This window comes from Biomphalaria glabrata, chromosome 16 (genome assembly GCF_947242115.1).
Source record: "Biomphalaria glabrata chromosome 16, xgBioGlab47.1, whole genome shotgun sequence".
NCBI lineage: Eukaryota > Metazoa > Mollusca > Gastropoda > Planorbidae > Biomphalaria > Biomphalaria glabrata.
The window spans coordinates 19999319-20021123 of NC_074726.1; the positions used below are offsets into that span (position 1 = coordinate 19999319).

The 21805-nt window shown below is 34.0% G+C and overlaps 1 protein-coding gene across 1 annotated transcript in view; it reads right to left on the bottom strand.

Annotated features, from left to right (window-relative positions):
- Positions 1–5536: 5536 nt before the first annotated feature.
- The window catches only part of LOC106066853 (uncharacterized), a 443149-nt gene continuing 426880 nt past the window's right edge, over positions 5537–21805 (bottom strand). The window contains exons 84-95 of the mRNA XM_056013586.1: positions 21421–21534; positions 20631–20862; positions 19503–19690; positions 17877–18014; positions 17588–17701; positions 17284–17477; positions 15872–16010; positions 12317–12553; positions 11711–11824; positions 9917–10213; positions 7921–8117; positions 5537–7165 (exon numbers count right to left, since the gene is read on the bottom strand). Of these exons, the coding sequence (XP_055869561.1) occupies positions 7097–7165; positions 7921–8117; positions 9917–10213; positions 11711–11824; positions 12317–12553; positions 15872–16010; positions 17284–17477; positions 17588–17701; positions 17877–18014; positions 19503–19690; positions 20631–20862; positions 21421–21534 (2033 nt within the window). The 3' untranslated portion in view covers positions 5537–7096. The remainder of the gene's footprint in view (positions 7166–7920; positions 8118–9916; positions 10214–11710; positions 11825–12316; positions 12554–15871; positions 16011–17283; positions 17478–17587; positions 17702–17876; positions 18015–19502; positions 19691–20630; positions 20863–21420; positions 21535–21805) is intronic.

The following is a 21805-nucleotide window of genomic DNA, read 5'->3' on the forward strand; positions in this document are numbered from 1 at the left end:
TAAAGACCCTAGTGCAGAGAGGAATCATAGAACCAGTGATAGAGCCTACAGAGTGGGTGAGTCAGATGGCAATTGTGGAAAAAGCTAATGGAAAAATTAGGATCTGCATAGATCCACAAGCCCTGAATAAAGTTTTACTAAGGGAATTCTATAATCTTGCTACTTTAGATGACATATTGGCAGATTTGAACGATGCCAAAATATTCAGCAAATTGGATGTGCAAGAAGCTTTCTGGCATGTCAGACTAGACACAGCGTCATCTAATTTGACAGCAATGATAACCCCTTTTGGTAGATACAAATGGAAACGATTACCATTTGGACTGAAAGTGAGTTCAGAAATTTTTCAGAGACGATTAAATCTAGCACTAGAAGGACTGAAAGGCTGTTTCAATTACGTTGATATATTATAGTGGTAGGAAGAGGAAGAACGAAAGAAAAAGCACTCAGAAATCATGATATTAACCTAAGAGAGCTGATGAAGAGATGTCAAGAAAAGAAGATTAAACTGAACCATGAAAAGTCTGTTTTTAGAACAGCTGAGATTAACTTTCTGGGTCATATTATTACAGAAGCAGGAATAAAACCAGACCCGAACAAAGTATCTGCGATTTTGAGTTTGAATGCTCCAAAAGATATCTCATCGGTCCGAAGATTCTGTGGCATGGTTCAATATCTTGCAAGATTTGTTCCAGATTTGTCGACAGATTTACAGCCCATAACAGAGTTGATCAGAAAGAACACACCATTTGTTTGGTCTGATCAATGCACACGAGCTTTCAACAAGATAAAACAGAAAATATCGACTCATGGCACATTGATATATTTTGACCCTAACAAAGAGCTTACATTACAAGAAGATAGTAGCCAAAATGGGTTAGGAGCAGCGTTATTACAAGATGGCAGTCCAATAGCATATGCTTCTAGATCATTAACTGATACTCAGAAAAGATGGGCACAGATTGAAAAAGAATTGTTAGCAGTGGTTGTTGGTTTGGAACGTTTTGACCAGTATACGTATGGCAGGACAGTTATAGTTCAGAATGACCATAAACCACTGGAAAACATCCTTCAAAAACCACTCAGTTCTGCTCCGAGAAGGCTACAAAGTCTAATGATGCGTCTTTATCGTTACGATATCCAGTTTCAATATGTCAAAGGCAAAAATTTGTTCATAGCTGATACTTTGAGTAGAGACCCATCAGAGGAAAAGAGTGATATCCCTGATGTTTGTGTCAATACAGTCGGACTGGCAATACCAGATGCAGTGCTGGAGAAAGTCAGAATCGAGACAGAGAAAGATAGAACAATGCAAACACTTATTCAGTATATCCTAAATGGATGGCCAGACAAACATAATAGTTTACATGAACTCAAACAATATTTTTCACTAAGAGACATGTTAACATACGAAGACGGACTCCTGTTGAAAGGAGAACAAATAATCATACCGATATCACTTCGCAAGGAAATAGAAGAAAAACTCCATGCAGCACATCTGGGAGTAGACTCAATGAAAAGAAGAGCAAAAGAAACAGTTTTCTGGCCTGGATTATCAGCTCGAATACAGGAAATAGCCAACTCATGCTACATTTGTCAGAAAAATAAACCAGCAAACCAGAGAGAAGAATTAATACATCACGAAATAGGTTCTAATCCGTGGGACAAGATTGGAATTGATTTATTTCAAATGTGTGACCAACAATATCTAGCCATAGTGGACTATTATTCAAATTTCATAGAGGTAGAAAACATGCAGTTGACAACAACACACGCAATTATAAAGAAACTGAAAGTTTTATTTGCAAGATATGGGGTGCCCAAAGTTTGTATATCTGATAGCGGACCTCAGTTCACATCGGAATATTTTTCCAAATTTATGATGGAATGGGGAGTGACTCATTTGAAATCTTCTCCAGGACACCATCAATCCAATGGAAAAGCTGAGTCAGCAGTTAAAATTTTGAAGAACATAATGAAGAAATCTAGAGAATCAAAGTCAGATGCTTATGAAGCTCTTCTGGAATTTAGAAATACTCCAAGGCAAGACACAAATCTAAGCCCAGTTCAGATGTTTTTTGGTCGGATGACTCGAACACTGATACCAAACAAAAGGAGTAACATTAAGATTTCTACATGTCAAGAGAACATTATGAGAAGGAAAGAAAAACGTCAGATGAGTGTAAAAACATCTTATGATAAGAGGTCAAGAAATTTAGGTCAGCTGAAAACTGGACAGATGGTCTATTTCCAATCTCCTAATGACCCTACATGGAGACGTGGAAGAATCCAGTCTCAAGTCAATCAGAGAGCTTACATTATTCGAGGTGACAATGGTGCAGTGTACCAAAGAAACAGAGTGCATATTAACCCGAACAGAGAAACAGAAGAAGATATATTTCCCGATACTGATAACAACATACAGGACAATAGAACTCAGGATCAACACGTTCGCCACTCATCAACTCATCATTCCCTGCGACCAAGGGATCAGTTGAAGAAACCGCCAAGATTCAATGACTATGTGTCTTAATGAACTATCGAATGTTGATTTTTAAATGTGATATGTTTCATATTGATTGAAGCGTATACATGTATGTTACGTTTAGTTGTTTATGTTGTTGTTGTTTTATTTTTTTTCTATGATACTCCCCGAAATGTTTTATTTTTTTTTAATTTTTTTTTTAAAGAAAAGGGGATGTTGATATGGTGCGCAAAGGTGCACGCGTTCAATATAATAAAGTATCATTCTCCGCCATGACACTAATGGTTGTTGTTTGTTTATTGCTGACTGTGAACCTAGATCATAATTAACAATGATTACGTCCTACGCGTCATGCATTTAATCATGCATATTAACCAATGACTTAAATTCTGCCAAGTCACTGGTTTTCCTGGCTAGCTCAGGCAACCCATTCCATGCTCTAATAGCACTAGGGAAGAAGGAGTATTTGTACAAATTTGTCCTAGCATATGGGACGAGGAATGTGCCTTTATCTTTGTGTCTTTCAGAGTTTTTTATTAAATTTTGTTTTTGTATTTGAAGATTATGGTTCAGTGTTTTATGTATGATTGCTACTTTACTTTTGAGCCTTCTGTCCTGAAGGCTTTCTAAATTTAGTGATTTTACTAAAGGTGTTACTCTAGTCAAATGTGAATATTCGTTTGTTATGAATCGCACTGCTCTATTTTGTGTCTGTTCTAGTTTCTTAATGTTTTCTTGAGTTGAGGGGTCCCAAACAGAGGATGCATATTCTATTATTGGCCTAACCAAGGTTAAATAACATTTTAGTTTTATGTTCTTATTTGATTTATAGAAATTTCTTTTAATAAATCCTAATGCTTTGTTTGATTTTTTTGTAGTTTCATCAATATGTGGATTCCATGACAGTTTTTCATTTATTATAACACCTAGGTATTTTGCGTTTTTAGTCTGTGTTACTGGTTTGCCATGAATAAGATAAGTGGAATTAATTTGTTTTAGTTTTTTTGTTACTCTTAACAACTGACATTTTTCTGGGTGGAAAGACATGCTCCAATTTGATTCCCATTTCTGTAATTCATCTAATTCTCTTTGTAAAATATCTGTGTCTTGTGTTGTTTTTATTGTTCTATATATTATGCAATCTTCTGCAAATAATCTGACTTTTGTTCCTGAAGTAATGCAATTTGGTAAATCATTTATGTAAATTAAAAATAGTAGTGGACCCAAGACTGTTCCTTGAGGTACACCTGAGTTTACTGTTATCGGTGTTGATTTAGAGCCATTTATTATTACAGTTTGTTCTCTCCCTATCAGAAAGTCCTTAATCCACTGATGCAGTGGACCATTAATGCCGAAATATTTTAATATTTTAAGCAAACTATGGTGGTGAACTTTGTCAAAAGCCTTAGAAAAATCTAGTAAGATAGCATCTATTTGTTCACTATTATCTAAACCTTTTGAAAAATCATCAATTAGTCCTATTAGTTGTGTTTCACATGATCTATATTTCCTAAAGCCATGTTGGTATGGTGTGAGGACATTATGTTTGTCTAAGTGGTTTATGATGTTGCTACATATTATGTGTTCTAGGATTTTACATGTGATGCTGTTAAGTGATACTGGTCTGTAGTTTCCTGGGTCAGATTTTTCTCCTTTTTTAAATAGGGGGGTGACATTAGCTTCTTTCCAGTCCTTTGGTACTCTGCCCTGGTTAAGTGAAGCCTGAAAGAGTATTTTGAACACTGGGGCTAGCTCATTACTTAGTTCTTTGAGTAATCTAGCTGGAATACCATCAGGTCCAGAAGCTTTATTTGGTTTGGTGTTGGCTAATAGTTTTTGAATTCCATTTTCTTGTACTACTATATCTTCTATGTTGTCTACTTGGTTCAAATTCAGTAATATGTCTTTGTCTCCTGGGCTGAGAATGCTGATGCAAAGTATTTGTTTAGGATGTTTGCTTTAGTTTCCTTATCATTATGTATTATGTTATGTTCATCTTTTAATGGCGCTACGCCTGTTGTTTCCATTTTCTTAGACTTAATGTATGACCATAGGTTTTTGTTGTTATCTTTAGATATTACATTGTTTATGTATTCACTCTGCAGCTGTCTGCTTACTTTTTGGGTTAAGTGTTTAATTTTTATATACTTTTTGTAAACTCTTTCTGCATTAGTTTCTTTAAATTTTCTATATAGGTTTTCCTTCTGTTTACAAAGCTTCTTTAGTTTATTATTAAACCAGCATTTATTTATTTTGTTTGATGTGCATTTAGTTGGTATATGATTTTCTATAATGCTTTTAAGATGGTTTTTAATGAAATTCCAGAGGTCATCGACTGGTTGGTTAATGTCTTTTTCTAATAAGAATGTTTGTTGAAAGTTTAATGCAGCTTGGTGTAGTTGTGTTAGGTTACATTTATTTCAGAGTAAGATTTTTCTTTTGGGTTTTGTATTGGCTACTGCTTTTATCTGACTGTGTATTTTTATGATCTCATGGTCTGATAGACCAGGGATAATATCATAACTTCTAATCCAGGTCTGTTGGTTAAGAAGAGATCTAATGTGTTGTTTATTCTACTTAAAGTGATGTGTCAAAAATATATGTCTTGAATATGAAAGTAATCTTTTAACTTACTAGAAAAGTTCTGAGCCCTGTATCAAAAGAGTTTGGGAGCTCAGTTCTAAAGTTGGGTTTAGAATTCAAGCCCCTCAAAGAATTTATGTCTCTCAGAAACATTTCCTTAAAAACCCGTCTATGTGTGTGTGTGACCCATTAGCAAGCACTTTTTTTACATATATTTTTTGTTGTGAACAATTATAAATAATTTTAAAATTTCAACCATACAATTGCATTACCTTATAACATAAATAAGCCTCATGAAGATATAACAATGGTCAAATAGGCCTCATCAGGGTAAAACAGTGGTCAAATCATCCTCATCAGGATAAAAGAATTATTGAGAACTAAATCAGAACGCATTGAAGATAACCAAACATTGATGTGTTTTAAGAGAAGAGAAGAAACAAGTAAATAAGAGAAAACAAGTGGAAATCTATTGGTACAGTAAATGTTTATTCAAGAGAAAACATGTTCAGTAAATGTTTATTCATGATCATAATGAAAAGTTAGTCAATCAGCAAATAATGTAAGAAGGTCTACACTTGTAGGCTATATATGGCAATGAACAGTAAAGAACTTAAGCAGGGGTGGCCAACCTTTTGCTTTGTAGCACCAATTTTGTTCACTTTTACTTTCAGATGCACCACACACATTTTTACCCCTCATTAAGTCCTTGAAGGTATTTGATTATTTTAAGCAAGATAAGATAATTGGCTTCAATGAGACTTTCTTTCATCAAATCTTTAATATCAGGAGTTAAATTCATAAGTGAACGCAATCAACAGTTCTACAAACTGGAATCTGACTTTCAACTTCAGTTTGCTCTTGATCATTTTCATGTTGATCCAAATTGATTGGCATAACTTGAAGCACATTTTCTTAGTTTGCAAAATGGGCACATGGTAACGATCGCCAAAATGTAAACATTTCATATGCACTTGTCAATACACCAGAAGTCTTGATCTTTTTCACTTTTCCACCAAAATTTTCAAACAAGGTTACAGTTCCAGCAGCACTGCCAATCATTGATGTGATCCATGAGAACAGATACTTAAGTGTTTACTTAAAGTTAATAGCTGAATTTCTAAGCCATGACATCACTTTCTTAAATATGTTTGACCCTCTGGTTTTTTAAAGAGTGACTTAAGGCCAATAAGTTGTTCAACTATGATAAAATGATCATCATATAATAAAGCTTAACTGAGATATACTACAAATGTTAGCAGATTCATCCAAGACTAATGAAAAGAAAGAACCTGCATCCACACCCAAAAAATATCAAACTGTTCTGGGTTTATTAGTAGATCTACTATAACAATGTTGGTTGAGGCAGGCTTGGTAATAGCCAGTGAGTTAATTTCCTGATGTATTTTTTCAAAAAATAGGATATTATTTTTTTTATGAGCACATATACTTTTTCTTGATTTTTTTCGCGGGAACATAGTGCGCCACTTTTGGCACATGTTCCATAGAATGGCCACCCCAGAACTAAAGCATCAATTTCCTAGATTTCAATCTGTGTGGAGAAATAAAAGAAAAACGTTCCAGATTTCCATTTGAACACATTTTATTGTTTTAACTTTTCTGCCATGGATACAAACAATTTCCTTGAAGAAGAAAGAGATACATTAAAAACTCAATTGGTTACTAAATACTTGATTCCCAACTAATGACAGCAGTTGAAAATGTGTACAAGTAGAGAGTGTAACTTACATGATATACAGACATATGAACAGAAAAAAAAAGACTAGTTATAACAAACTTACTAAGCCACTACTTTCACATTCAAAGTCAGTCATAAAGGCAAAGATAAAATGGTAAGCAATAATCAAGACCAAACTTGTTGCTGTCTTTAGCTATAGTGGTTTCCCTTTGACTTCTCGAGTTATTTTTTATCATTCACACACTTCTCATGTATACACATTAAGGCACATTTGTATAGCACACATCTGACAAGACTTGATTTCCATAGGAAACTTTTCAGCCCACAGTTTAGTCAGTGCTGCAAGTGCCTTCTATCAAGTTTCTTTCTACTGCCTTGAGTTGTTCAAATGAAGTGGCCTGAGGAGACAGTGGATAGAACATAGATCAGCTTCAGACAAGTCAACAATGGAGAGTTTGGTGGCTAAGGGTCAGCTCTAGAGCATAGAAGCTATCAATGTAGAGGGGAAACATAAAGGGAGAAAGAAAAACTCAGATGTTTTTTTAATGCAAATGTCTAAAGAAAATGAATTAGGCTGTATATCTAATAATAATTAAAATTATGGGCAGTGGAAACTGATAAAGGGACTATGAGGAATTCTGTTTCCCTTTAACGAAACTCGGCCCTGTTTCATTTTCATTCTTCCCTAAACTTTTTAAATCTAAAATAGTTTCACTTTGATAAACATCTAGATTTTGTCCAACTTATTATAACAAAAAACCTTTACACGTTTTTTTTTACTTTTCATAGTCAAAATAAAAACATTTTTTTTTTAGTGTTGTAAAATTAATCTGCACATTCATTTAATTCTAAACCAGTACCAAATGTGCAAATTTATAAGAGATCTATAGGGCAAAAACTTTTGTTTCTATGGCAGATTGTTAACAAGGGTGTTAAATCATCATTATGACCTAATGCCTTTACTTTCACAAAGTATGTCAGTTACCTAATAAAACAGGGTAGACTCAGAGGAGTCCTAAAATACCAAAATAAAAAATCCAACATTACCAGAATTTAAAACTCAAGACTCCATTTCGGAAGCCATGCGCCTAAACACAGAAAATAATTCCTTATAAAGCCATAAAAAAAAAACTAGAATCTATGTAGAAATTACCTGGAAGACATCTTTTGGACTGCTGGCGATGGCTTTGATTTCATCCAGATTTTGTAATGCAATGCCAATGGTTATAACCTTGTTTTTCTCAGCCTTGAGATCTGTAGCTGCTGGTATTGTGTCTAGGTAGTTGACATTGCTCTGCCCATCAGTTAACAGGATGGCTATGTTATCTGCTGTTGGCCTGTCTCCAAAACCTGCAAAGCACAAACACATTACAAAGTGTTATACATAGTATACAATCAATTCAATAAACATGAGGCAAACACTATTTAAAGTTCAGTGCATTATAACAAAGAGTATAAGAAATATTTTGATACTTAGTACATTAACAAAATACTTTAACTTGCAGTTTGCAAAAAAAGATGTTTGATTTTTCTGTGTTACTAAGCAATACATAACATAGATAAGAAACTTAATATTGAAAGCCAAATGTAAATTTCCATCAGAAGCCCACCTTGATTTTTTATGCAACACTGAAATAAAACTGATAATAATTATAACTTAATCTGAAATTTATTCATGCATTTTTTTAATCATTTTTTTCCACCCTATGTAATTGAAATCAATACTATAAAGTAAAATGTGAGGTGTATGTATGTAACTTATAGACATCAAAAACGCTTGGCCAATCTTGATAAAACTTGGCAGGAATGTTTCTTGGGTACCAACTTAGACTGTAGTGTAAGTATTGTAGCCCTAAAACAAACGTAAGACCCTAAAAAAAATTAAAGTTGTCCGACTCTATTAAAGCTATAGTATTTATGGATCTAGGCCATGTTTACAATGTTGACATGAGAAAAGATCAAAAGGATTTAGATCTAGATCTAATTTTAAGAAATACACTTTGCGCAGATAGTTTTTTACTTTGACACATGAAAATACAAAAGAAGGTCCATTGATTTCATTATATAATAAAATTAACCTTCAAATTTGTGTTTCAAAACCATTTTTTACATAAATTAGTTCCTTATATCTGTGACTACAGATTTCCTGACGAACATTCTTTCATTAGACAATATCGTAATGAATCGCATACTAAAAATTAATTAATTAATCCCATCCCTAGATCTAAAACTCTAATTCAACTCTAAGATGATAAAGCTTCTCTTCGCACAGACAGATTTATACTTTAACACATGAACATACTAATTATAGTCCATTCATTTCATATTTTGATCAAATAAACATTCAAATTTGGTTTTCTTAAGCATTTTTAAGAGACTACATTCGTTTACGAAAGCTGCGAAGCCGAGTTGAGATAGGCCTAATATCGCGTACTAAAAGTTATTTCGTTTAATTGTTTGCTTTATAATCCCATTCATTTAACAAAGCTAACGCTCTTTTCATTTTTAATAGATATGAATGTTTCGGCTTCGGGTTAACCCATTTTCGCAAAACTAATTTTATTTTCGTAGCGAAAGAGAAAAAAAACTTGAAAGGATCATTGGCTAAGTTTAACATACATCTAAATCCAATCCACTAGATTAGTAAACACAAACTTAGACCCGCATGCCGCGGGTAATGTCAGGCTAGTCTAGTATAAAGTATGCATTGATAAATATCCAACTTTCAGACCTACCATCAGTGGAAACATCAAAATGTTCTTAAGTAAGCAAGAGGCGAAAATTGACAATAGGGCCAGTAAATCTTGTCAGTACCTAGCCTGTATATATAGCTGCCAAAGTTAAGATAAATCAAAGTCTTTTGGGGAAGCTAAATTTGTTTTATAAATAACACCATACTATTAGTGTTCACAATTTTGCTCTGGCTCTGTAAATTGATATACAAGTTATCATCACTGTCTGTTTTAATATCTCTACAATTCTTTTTTCTCTGTTCTGTTTTAATATCTTTACAATTCTTTCTTTCTTCTGTTTTAATATCTCTACAATTCTTTCTTTCTTTATTCTGTTTTAATATTCTTTCTTTATTTATAAGTTTTGTGTCACAAATAGAACCAATTCTTGAATGTGAAAGTAATATTTCAACTTACTAGAAGAGAAAAGTTCTAAAGCCTGTCTCAAGCCACCAGCAGTGTTGGTAGATCCTGGCATGTAGACTGTGGTCTTAATAGCATTGAGGATATCTTTGGGACTGTTGTAACGATTGAAGCTAAAAATTGTCTTGACCTCTGTGCTGTAAATGACAAGTGAGAAGCGGTGGTCCTGGCCATAGAGAGTCAGGTCTTTAACCACCTCGGAAACGTATTTAAGCATGAGTTCAAAGTTACTGGGTCCCACACTAGCAGAAGAATCCAGAATGAACACAATATCTTTGTTGTTCTGACAATCTGAAAGACATAAAGTTAAATGATATAAATCATGTATTGAATAGACATAGAAATAGATCAGTTGAGATCAGAGTGTCTGCACATTCGAAAAAAAATCAGGTTAATCTTAGACAACATTAACTAAATTAAAACATAAAACAATAATAACAAGATTAAAACATTAAACAACACTCACTAAATTATAACATAAAACAACACTAAATTAAAACATAAAACAACAATAACTACATTTAAACATTACACAATAATAACAAGATTAAAATATTAAACAACATTAACTAAATTATAACTTAAAACAACACTAATTAAATTAAAACATGTATAAGGCTTGTCTTCAAGTCCAAAAATTAGTGAGGAATACAGTATTTCCCATGGCTGCGCAGCCCCAGATGTGAGCTACATATTTTGCCACATCAAGGGGAAGTATAACTATTGTCCACTGGTGGTCCATTAAGATTTCTTTTCGTCTGAATTTGTCCTCGGCAGCAGATTTTCTTTTGGTCTCAAATGTGTATCCCACGGCCTTCGTGAGTGTCCTCCAGCTGTCTCGTTCTGACGCCGCATGCAGCCAGGTGCTCTCTTCTATGTCAGCCAAGGAAATTTGACACCTCAGCAGGTCTTTGAAGCATTTCCGCGGGGCGCCTCTGTTACGTCGACCACCTTTTAGCTCACCAAAAATGACTGCCTTTGGCATACGTTCGTCTCCCATACGGGATACGTGCCCTGCCCAGCGTAGCTGTCAGACCATAAGAAGTCCCTCTATACTGCCCATACCGGCGTTCACAAGGTCATCGCTGTTTGTAGTACGGTCCTGCCACCGTATGTCCATGATGGAGCGCAAGCATCTTTGGTGAAAGCGGCGCTCAAGAAGTCTTAGATGTTTTCTGTCTCAGAGCCATATAGAAGGGTTGAGAGAACCACCGCCTGGTAGATATTGATTTTGTAGGCAGGCCGAGCGATTTGTTCTTCCAGACTCTCGCCTGAAGGCGTCTAAAAGCGCTACTAGCCCTGGCAGCAGCATATGCAAATTTGTTTACCACGTTCTGGAGGTCTTTTTCGTTGTGAGCTAGCAGGGCGCAATCATCGGCACAGAGAAGCTCCGTTATGACCATCTCCTTTGTTCTTGTATGGGATAGTAGACGCCGGAGATTGAACACATTGCAGTCAGAACGAAACCAGATGTAGATGCCTTCATGCAATCGCTGCCTCATTTGACCCAGCATTACGCCAAAGAAGATAGCGAATACAGTAGGGGCAAGTACACAGCCCTGCTTCACGCCATTTTATATTGGGAAGTGATCAGAAAGGGTACTATTGTGTTTGTTCTGGCCTCTTTAAATTTAAACATAAAGCAATACTAACTAAATTAAAACATAAAACAACACTAACTAAATTAAAATATTAAACAAGGCTAACTAAATTAAAACATAAAACAACACTTACTAAATTAAAACATAAAACAACACTAACTAAATTAAAACATAAAGCAACACTAACCATATTCGCAGTTGGGTCCCAAATAGCCCTGTTGACACTGGCATGTATATGAGCCAGCACTAGCAATACAGTTTCCATCATTTTTACATGGATTGGTATCACACACACTTTGGTCTGAAATGGAGCAGAACAGATGTTAAAATCCTTTGGCAGCAAAATAAAAATAAAGTTTCTGATGTTTTTAAATGAAAAAAAAATAAAATTTGGGAGTTTAAAAAAAAAGAATTGTAAAACAAATTAGTGTTTCTAAAATATACAAATTACATTTTTTATCTTTTAACTGTTTAAACACTGTTTAAAACAAAGATAATAGGATTTTGTTATTTTATTTTTCAAACAAACAAATAACCTGACCTAATGTAATGTTTGAAATTTTGGCTTAACCAATGGAGAACCCATGAAATGGCACAACCATTTAGGTGTCATCAAAATATTCAGGGTTCATTATTTTAAAATCTAGTCTTAAGTTGTTATGCCAATAAAAAAACTGCTAAATCTGCATTACAATCTACTCCTAGAATGAGTTACTGCCACACCATTTATATGTGGCTACAAAACAAAACTTAATATTTTATAAGATCTAATGGACACAATTGATAGAGGTACCTCTACAAGTGTTGTCAACTATTTTGTCTGTAATGTCAAACAACTTGTCAAAGGCATTCACTCTGAAGACATTGGCATTCACTGGTTCGCTAGCAATGCCTTTGAGCTCCCAGTCATCATTATCTTTCAGGTTGATGCCTACAGCAATGACATGGATGCCTTGCTTCCTGGCCAGTTCTGCCTCTGGAATTGTGAACTCTGGGTTGACGTTGGAAAGACCATCAGTGATGACAACCACTGGTAAGATAAAACATAAAAGACTATTAATCCTATCTGTTAATGAATGAACTAAGTCTATGGCGGGCATATTATTTAATGAATATATATTGCTAACCACCAATGAAAATAAAAATTACTGAAATTTGTGAGTTCGTGGTCATAAGTCAACTAGGGCAGTAACTTTTTAAGCTCATTCCTAGTATAGCCTAAGGGACTTGATCTCCAACTATATCAATTTTTCAACATACAGTAATATAATTCTCAGTGACTATGATTCAAAAGAAATAAAAATGAGACCCACCACATCAAGAAATACTAACATCATATTTCAGCTAAAAACAAGACAAAGCCTAATCTCCTTAAAATGCAGTTTGTATAGCAGGTATCAGGCATCCAAAGATGACTTCAACAACACAATGAACTGAAGATCCAAAGATACCTGTCTAAAAGATAACTCACACCACACAATGAACTGAAGATTAGTTTCAGGGATATGGTCCAGGGCTGAACCTCTATGACTACCTTGCAATACATGAAGAATGTTGACTGCTTAAAATACAATGTATATGTTACCGGCAAAGTGCACAATCCGGCATTCTATAAAATACCTAAACATTCCAAGCAAATTAAATTGATTTATTCATTTAATACTTTGCCTAGGCTATGTATAGAATGCCTAGGGATTCTATAGAATGACTAGAACTGCTTTAAGCAAAGTTATTTTATTACTTATAGAAATTTCTCAAAATAATAATTCTTTTTAGCAAGTAATCTAAATAATTTAGTTTTGTTCTTTAGGGTGTGGAATTTATCGAATTATTACTGTCTACATGTGCATGCTTTGTATAAGTTCATTCAATCATTGTAAGCCCACTATTGGTAAATGATACATAAAAGAAGCTTGATATTTTATTGTATGAAAAGTGAAAGAAAGGAGGTCTAATATGTGATCAAGGCATGACTACTAAGAAGAGACCACTTGACTAGATCTTGATTTATAAGTTGATAAAATGTGATGAATTTACTCTATGTCTGAAATAGTAACACATATTTTGCAATTGAAAAATAAATAAAAAAATATATATACAATAAACTCATCTTGAAATTGAACTTTATAATCAACTCAGTTACAAAAAAGAAATGTTTTTTCAAGTAATTTCAATGTGTTTTCTCACATTTTTTTCTCAACCTATGAGAATGCATAAGAAGAAGAGACCAAGGAAAAGTTGGAAAATGCAATAAAAACACATACAAAACGTGGTAGAGACTTTATCAGCCGTTCTGTTTTTAAATGTATAACCCTGTCATTATAGAAGTGAAGACGATATGTCATTAGAACCTCATTCTTTTGATTTTATATTGTTATATTTGTACTACTAGCCGGTATTACCCATGGCCTGTGGGCCTTAGTTTTGGTATTACTAATCTAGTGGATTGGATTTAGATCTATGTCAAACTTGGCTAATGTTCAAGTTTTTCTCTTTTGCCATGAAAATAAAAGTAGTTTTGTGAAAATGGGTTTTCCGGTTAAGCAGATACATTCATATCAAGTACTGGGGCAATGGGTTTACCTGATTCGTTAAAACATTTCTTTAATAGAGATAAATTTAGCTATTAAAAAGGGTTTACCTGATTTGTTAAATGAATGGGATTACAAGTACCTCAGGATGTCTAAATTCGCAGATATAAGGAACAAATTTATATAAAAATGCTTTTGAAACACAAATTTGAAGGTTAATTTGAATGAATAATGAAATCAATGGACTATATTGTGTATTTTTCATGTGTCGAAGTAAAAAACTATCTTGGCAAAGTTAGTTCTTAAAATTAGATCTAGATCTTTTTGGTCTTGTCTCATGTAAACATGGCTATATGACCTAGATCCATGAAATAGTAATATTTTCATAGAATCAGGCAACTTTTTTTTTGTTTTTTTTGAGGGTCTAAAGCTTGTTTTAGGGCTACTATACATTCGTTACTGTTATGCAAAGTATTATGAAGATTGGTCAAAAGGTTTTGATTTCTACGCGGGACATACATATGCCTTGCTTTACTTAGTACTTATAGTTTTATGAAGAAACTAACAAACATATTTTTAAGAGTAGCCTTTTTAGAGTATTATCAATTACTTTGATCCTTTTTGATGTTGCATGTAGACAGTCCCAGTGTCTCTGTATTTATAAAAGTAAGACACATAAGTGAATATAAAGTTGTTTAATTTCTTCAAACTAAAGGGAGAAAGAATTATTGAATCATTTAAATATTAAAATTACACTTGGTATAGGGTATAGGTATAAATACATGGGCCAACAAAGGTATTTTAAGTATTAACAAAACCTGTTGCTTATTTGTGTGTTTTTTTTTCCACTCATTTTAATATTTACATAATCTATAAATATCTTTCTAAATAAGACAGTGTCTACTTTGACTGTCATTTTATGGAATGCCTAGGCAAAGTAGGAGATGTAGAATCATTTTGCACTTCGCCCCCAAAATGACAGGCATTCATCTTGCTTATGTGGAGAGAGATGTGAGCAAGAAAGCTATGGAACTGGGAGAAAAGCGTGTCAAACAAGAAATGGGCTGGATCCTTAACTAGCAGAGAGACTGCAAGCTTAATGTGCAATACACCTGGGCAGGAATGTCTGGAGGGCTCCACAAAAGTCCCATGAAAATGTTTTCTATGAGATGAACCATAGTCATTCTACAACCGAAGGAGACTAACAAAACAGAGAGTTATACTTGTCACAAAGTGGGTGTTGTTTCATCTGAATATTGTAGGCAGATTTGTACATGGAAACATAGAAACATACCAAAGAAATAAAGGCCTCTACTTAGAACTCAGTCAAGCATCTTAATATCTTCAAATAGGATTATTGAAAATAATAAAATGAATTTATAGAATAAGAAAAAAAAAACTGAATAAATCTCACTAGAAGCAATAGTCCTATGGGAGGTTTGGCCTTGCATATAATATTCTTTAATTCTGAAGGAATATCCAAAAGATATAAAACAAAAATGATTATATTACTTCCTATCCAAAACCTCTTGTAGGATGGCAGGAAATGGAGGCAAGTAGGATTTGAATGTAGCATTATCATGAGGATAGTCCAGGCAAGGCAGTCACAACTATCATTTTTTAAAAATATCTCAACCTTTTTACAGAAAATGTGCACTTATCTTACTTTTACTAGTAGCGATGCCTAACTATGATGGTAAGTTTCAATATTATGTAAATGTTATCACATAAACTGCAGAATGCTTTTTTATCTGAGGGCCAAAACAATACTGTTAAGAAAAAAGTGGGGAACAATAAAAAGAAACATTACTACTCACAAAAGTCTGGCACATTCGGTCTGTTTCCTTTAGCTGGAGAGAACATATAAGTCCTGGAAAGTTTCAGCCCAGATGCAGTGTTGGTGTTACCATACTCATATTTCAGTCCACTAACTGCTGCTTTCAGTGCACGCTTGTCCTGAAGGAAGATTTGTACCATTTCAATATGATTTTAACTAAACCAGTGTGGGAAAGACTAACATAAACAGATATTGACAAGTCTATTTGTTTCATATATTTCACACAACCACCGTGTATATATGTTCACTAATAAGTAAGTAGTTGAAGTATGTTCATGTTCTAGACAAAAGTCATTAGAAGCAAAAGTAGAGCAACTTTTCAAAGCAAAACTTGTGGCTAGGACAGTAGAAATGAAAATGCAGACATTTGATATAAAACATAGAAGAGTGAAAACTTTTTTTAAGTGCAACAGTGTATAGGAAACACAAATAGAAAGAATATCTAGAATTAAATAACATATGATAGGACAAATAATCTAAACCTCAACAACAATAGCAAGAAAAGTGTTCTCCAAGTGATCCCAGTACATATTGAAATAAAAGGAATTGAAACAAGTGACGTACTAGCTAAATATGGGAGAAATGAAAAAAACATATTTCAGAAATTAAAATTATTTGTAGTGAAATATGCTCTTGTTGAATGTCATAAGTGTCACCAGAGAATGCCAACCATTTCTTTAAAGCTGTATACTCAAGACGCCCAAACAAGACACTAACCTCAAAATATCTCTATACTTCTTCTTCTAGCCAGATTTTTAGCTGCTAAGCTATAAACTCTTTTGCAGACTGTGCCAAGCAAACAAGGTGTGCTGTTTTCTTCAGTTGTTCAGCACTGCTATATTAATATATATATCTCCTCCTTCGCGATTGAAGATGAGCACATTTCTCATATCCTATCGACTAGAAGATGACTGTAAAGTCCAATCCTCACTTTAAAAAGCTGGCTGTAACTTGAATTTGGTCAGTTGCAGATAGGCCTACTTCTTCTCGCTTTCTGTTGGTTCGGTGCTCTTTCACCCTGGCCACTCTTCTTGCTAAAAATCTCGAGACTCTGAGACTCACAGCTTTCTTGCCATGAGGAGCGATCGAGAGCTAGTGCTTCTCAGCCGTGAATGTCGATATCGCACTCCTTGAAGGAGCTCTTGAGAGCCCTTATAGCGCTTGTATTGACCTCCCTGGGAGTGCTTTCCAGCACACAACTCCCTGTACTGAAGTCGTTTGGGAAGGCACTGCTATAATACCCTTATTAAGCCTAAAAAAATGTCCAAAACTAAACGTAGAGCTGCCTGTGATCTGGTATAGGCTCAGTTTATCTCAGATTTATGAGCCCTCCCAACATGTAAATGAGAAAATAGAAGAAAATTAGCAATGGAAAACAAAAAATGTCATCACCTTGTAACTGTTTAAGAAGATTTCTGCCTTGCTTGACTGACTGAAGGTAGCAATACCGACTTGTGTGGCCGTAGGTCCGATGTTAAAATGATCAATGACATTCTGTACATACTCCTTGATGTGTCGGAAGTTCTCAAAGCCAACGCTGCCACTTGAATCAATCAGGAAGACAATGTCAGCACTGTCATCACAAGCTGGTGGATAGTCAAAGTGAAGTCTTAGTAAATAACCAAGTTTTATTTGTGGTTTATGATTGTTTAATCATTGTAATACAATGTTCCAACCAAGAGAGATAACAATTTACCTCTTTCACAGTTTTTGCCAGCAAAGCCAGGTGGACATCTACAGGCATATGTCTTCTCACCATTTTCACAAGTACCACCATTTTGGCATGGTGAGTTCACACACTGATCTTTAGCTATTAAAATAAAGCACAACAATACAATTCCAAACATGAAAATGTTAAGAAAAACAGTTATAAATAAAAACTCAAATAATAGTTTAAAAAAAAACAACAAATATTACAGCAGAACTCTAAAAGCAAATAAAAATAAATAAATAAAAATAAGGAAAGAGCACCACACATAGCATACCTTCACAAACAAGTGTGGCAAAATCCAAGGCAATGCCTTCCAGTCGTTGAGGGCCATCAAGTAAGTGATGGACATCTTCTAGTGCAGAGGAGACAGCGATTTCCAAAAGTTTCTCATCACTCTTAGACAGACCCATGCCTAAGGACAAGTGAAAATATTTATTGGATAGAACAACAAATAAAGGCATTAAAAATATGGAGTGATGAGTGAATGTAACACTACAAATAGTCCCCTTTTCCATCAGCCTCCACAGGCCGGCCCTAACAATTAAGGGGCACTATGCCAAGCAGATTGCATCTTGGCATTTTATTCTTTTTTTTTTTACAAAATCACAATCAAATTAAATTTCGAGCATTGCATGTAGCGAAGTCATACATTATATCATCATAATTCTGTTTCCTACTTAGATCAAGCTCAATAACAATAGCAAGCATTGTCAAATTGTTCAATCTATCTTCAAGAATTGTTGACCTCAAGTAATTGAATGATACCCCAATATGAGAATTTTGTCTATTTTCATGAGATTTTTATGTTTTCAGGAGATTTCCATGTGCTCATGGAAAATGAGAAGTCTGTGGGAACCCTGTTGTAAGTTATAATGGTATCATTTCATATTTGCACCTAGAATGAGTGCGGGGTCTATGAAAGTGCGGGACCCACTTTTGCATCTTAGGTTGCAGTGGTCTAAGACTGGCCCAACTCACACATAGCAACAGAATATCTTCTGGTTTCAGTAAACTAGTGCAAAATATGAGTGTAAATTTTCATTCTCGTTTTAAACTTACACATCTTTCTATTCTGTTTGTAAACAAATGAAAGATGTATTAATGTGAAGTAGAGCAGTGTTTCTGAATCAAAACCTTCTTAAGAAAAAGACTTTACACAATGTCTGTGTCAATGTGAAGTTTTTATTACTTCAGTCCATTGCTCCAGAATGATGCACCATGGTCTTGCAGCTGTGTATAACATGAAAACATCAGGCCTGTTACAAGATGTCAAGGATGATAAAGCCAATAACAAACAATCTTGCTCTACCTCAGCCTACTGCGTTGAATGTCTCTCACATTTAAGTATTTGACCCGCGTTCTTCTTATCTGAAGAGATGCCAGGAGAATTAATTGCTGACATTTAGGAAGTAGGAAAACACTTGCTCCTATTTCCACAGAAAAATCAGATCTAGATCTAGCCCCAGAATATCCCAAAGTGACATGTTCATACAAAAACCAAAAAGAAAAGAAGTAAGTTAGATTTATCTAGTGTCTAGGGATGAAAGACAAGGAAGTGTTAAAGTAAAGCATGTCCAAACTTTGAACATTATAATAGTCAGGTCTAAATTTTTTAAAGAGGTATTTTAAATTTAATATCAGATCTAGATTTTTTGTTGTTTTTATTAAAGAGATAAGCAGAATATTTTTAATTTAATATCAGATCTAGACTTTTAAAAAAAGAAATAACCAGAATATTTAAATTTTCTAGATATAGGTATTTATTCATTTCAGTAGATTTCAAAATCTAGATCTAGGAGCTCTTAGAATTTCAGGAGATTGGGACAACCCAAATGTATGAGGCAACGTGACAACTCATTAGTCACTAAATCAAGTTTTCTAGATATTTCATGAGACTCACCAATGCCTATAAATTTGGTGCCTTTAGACTTCAGTTCATTGATGGCTTGCACAGTATTCTCTCCTCCAATCTCTCGAGCTAGGATGACAACATAGTTAGGTACTTCCTTTCTGTCTCCACCTCTAAAGAGCACGTTTGATGAGACCAACTTTATAGCCTGTTCTAGGTTAGGGTCTCCATCCACTCTCCTAAAACAGTGTTCAAACACTTAAGTATGGAAACATGGAATCCCCATAGTGATGAAAATAGAGCAGTGAGATTTATAACAAATGAATATTCCAATTTGATTAGAGTAACACCAATACTAAAATCACTAAACTTAGAGAAACTTCAGGACAGAAGAATAAAAAGTAAGTAGCTATAATACATAAATCACTAAACCATAATTTACAAATAGAAAAAAAAAAAATGAAATACTCAGAAAGACACAAGGATAGAAGCACGATTCTAATTCCATATGGTAGAACAAATCCATACAAGTGCTTCCCTAGTGCCATTAGAGAATGGAATGGGTTGCCTGAATCAGGAAAACCAATGACTTATCAGAGTTTAAGTCATTGGTTAACATGCATGACTAGATTGACACATAAAATTATAATTATCTTCTTTTTTGAAGTTAAGTCCGTTATATATATGATAAGAAGATAAGTATTGAATAATAGTAAAATAATGTCAGTTAAAAAATGATTGTTATTAAAAGCAGCAGCTGGTTTTACAAGTTTTGGGATGTTCCTTCAGAATTAAGTTTTAATATACAATCCCAAACATCCTGTGGTCAACAACTTTGAACAGTGGATGTCAGTGAACGGTTCAAACTCTGGACTAGGTTGACAATAGCCTAACCCAAAAGATTTGATCTCAGAATGTCTAGCAATCCAAAGCACATTTTTCACAATATGCTGGTAAGTATTCAATATCTCATTAAAATATTATTTTAGATAATTAAGTTATTCTTTACAGAGATCTGTCAATATGCTCTTTACTTAAAGTAACTCAGGTCTTAAGAGTTCTTCAGCCATTGCCAAACAGCAATCAAACAATTTTTTCTTACAACCAATAGAGCTATTTAGTCATTTTCTATGTATTATACATACATAATCAGAAGAAAATAAATAAATCCATGCTCACCTAAGGGAGCTAATCACAGAATTGATAGTTCGCTTATTGTCTCCCTCTATCAGCTCTAGTCTAAGCCTTGGATGAGCACCATACTCCACAATACCTATTCTGATGTTACCACTCTTGAAAGCCAAGTTCTTGACATTAGACTTTAAGAAACGTTTAATGGTTCTGAAGTCAGGTCCAGTGTTGTACTTAGAGGCATCCACTACAAATACCACATCCACACTGGAACTGCACACTGTCAAAGCAGAAATGTAAAGTAAAATTCTTAACAATATAATGAAGCATAATTTTAAAATTCTCAAAGGATTTCTGTATAATACAATAAATAAACAGATTATTCAAATGAAATGCAGTTCCAAGGGAAATGCAGATATATTTTCATATGAAGTTGAATTGAAGGATTTAGCTAAAAAAGTATTTTGACCTTTTTAATAGTGTTGCAATTGCTTCTAGTTGATTAGTTTATAAAGAATATGTAATTCATACAAGTGCTTCTTTTTTTTACACTGCCATTAGAGCATGGAAGGGATTGCATGAATGAGCCAGTAAAGTCAATAGCTTAGCAGAGTTTAAGTCTTTAACATGCACAACTATATTAACACATGGATACATAGGACAATTTTCTTGAATAATTAATTTATAAGTTATATAAATGTATACAGTTTAGTTTCGATTTAAAGATACCCTGTAAAGAGTGATAAATGGATTAAGCTTTTTTTTTTATTTTTTTATTTAAATGCTATCCAACAATGAGTATTGTGAAGTTTGTCAACTAATTAAAGCCATCTCTAACCTTTGTCACAAATTTCCCCAGCAAATCCTTCAGGACACTTGCAAGTGAAGCCAAAAGGTTCATCCACACATTGACCGTTATTACGGCAAGGATTAGGATTGCAACTATCATCAGCTAGGGAAGTAACAGAATAAAATGTCAGCATACAGTTTTGAAACGGATGACATATATTACTTCATAAGAAAAATGATATTGAATGACAGTTGTATATTTTACTATTAAATACTTTAATTTAAAAAAAAAATATTATATCTTACTATATCTTACAGATTACATGTTACTTCAAAAACATAATATCCTATGTTTATCTATAAAGTTTGATTTTAACACTGATTTTCATAGAATTGTGTTTATCACTTAGTGAAATATCTACAATGATTATTTA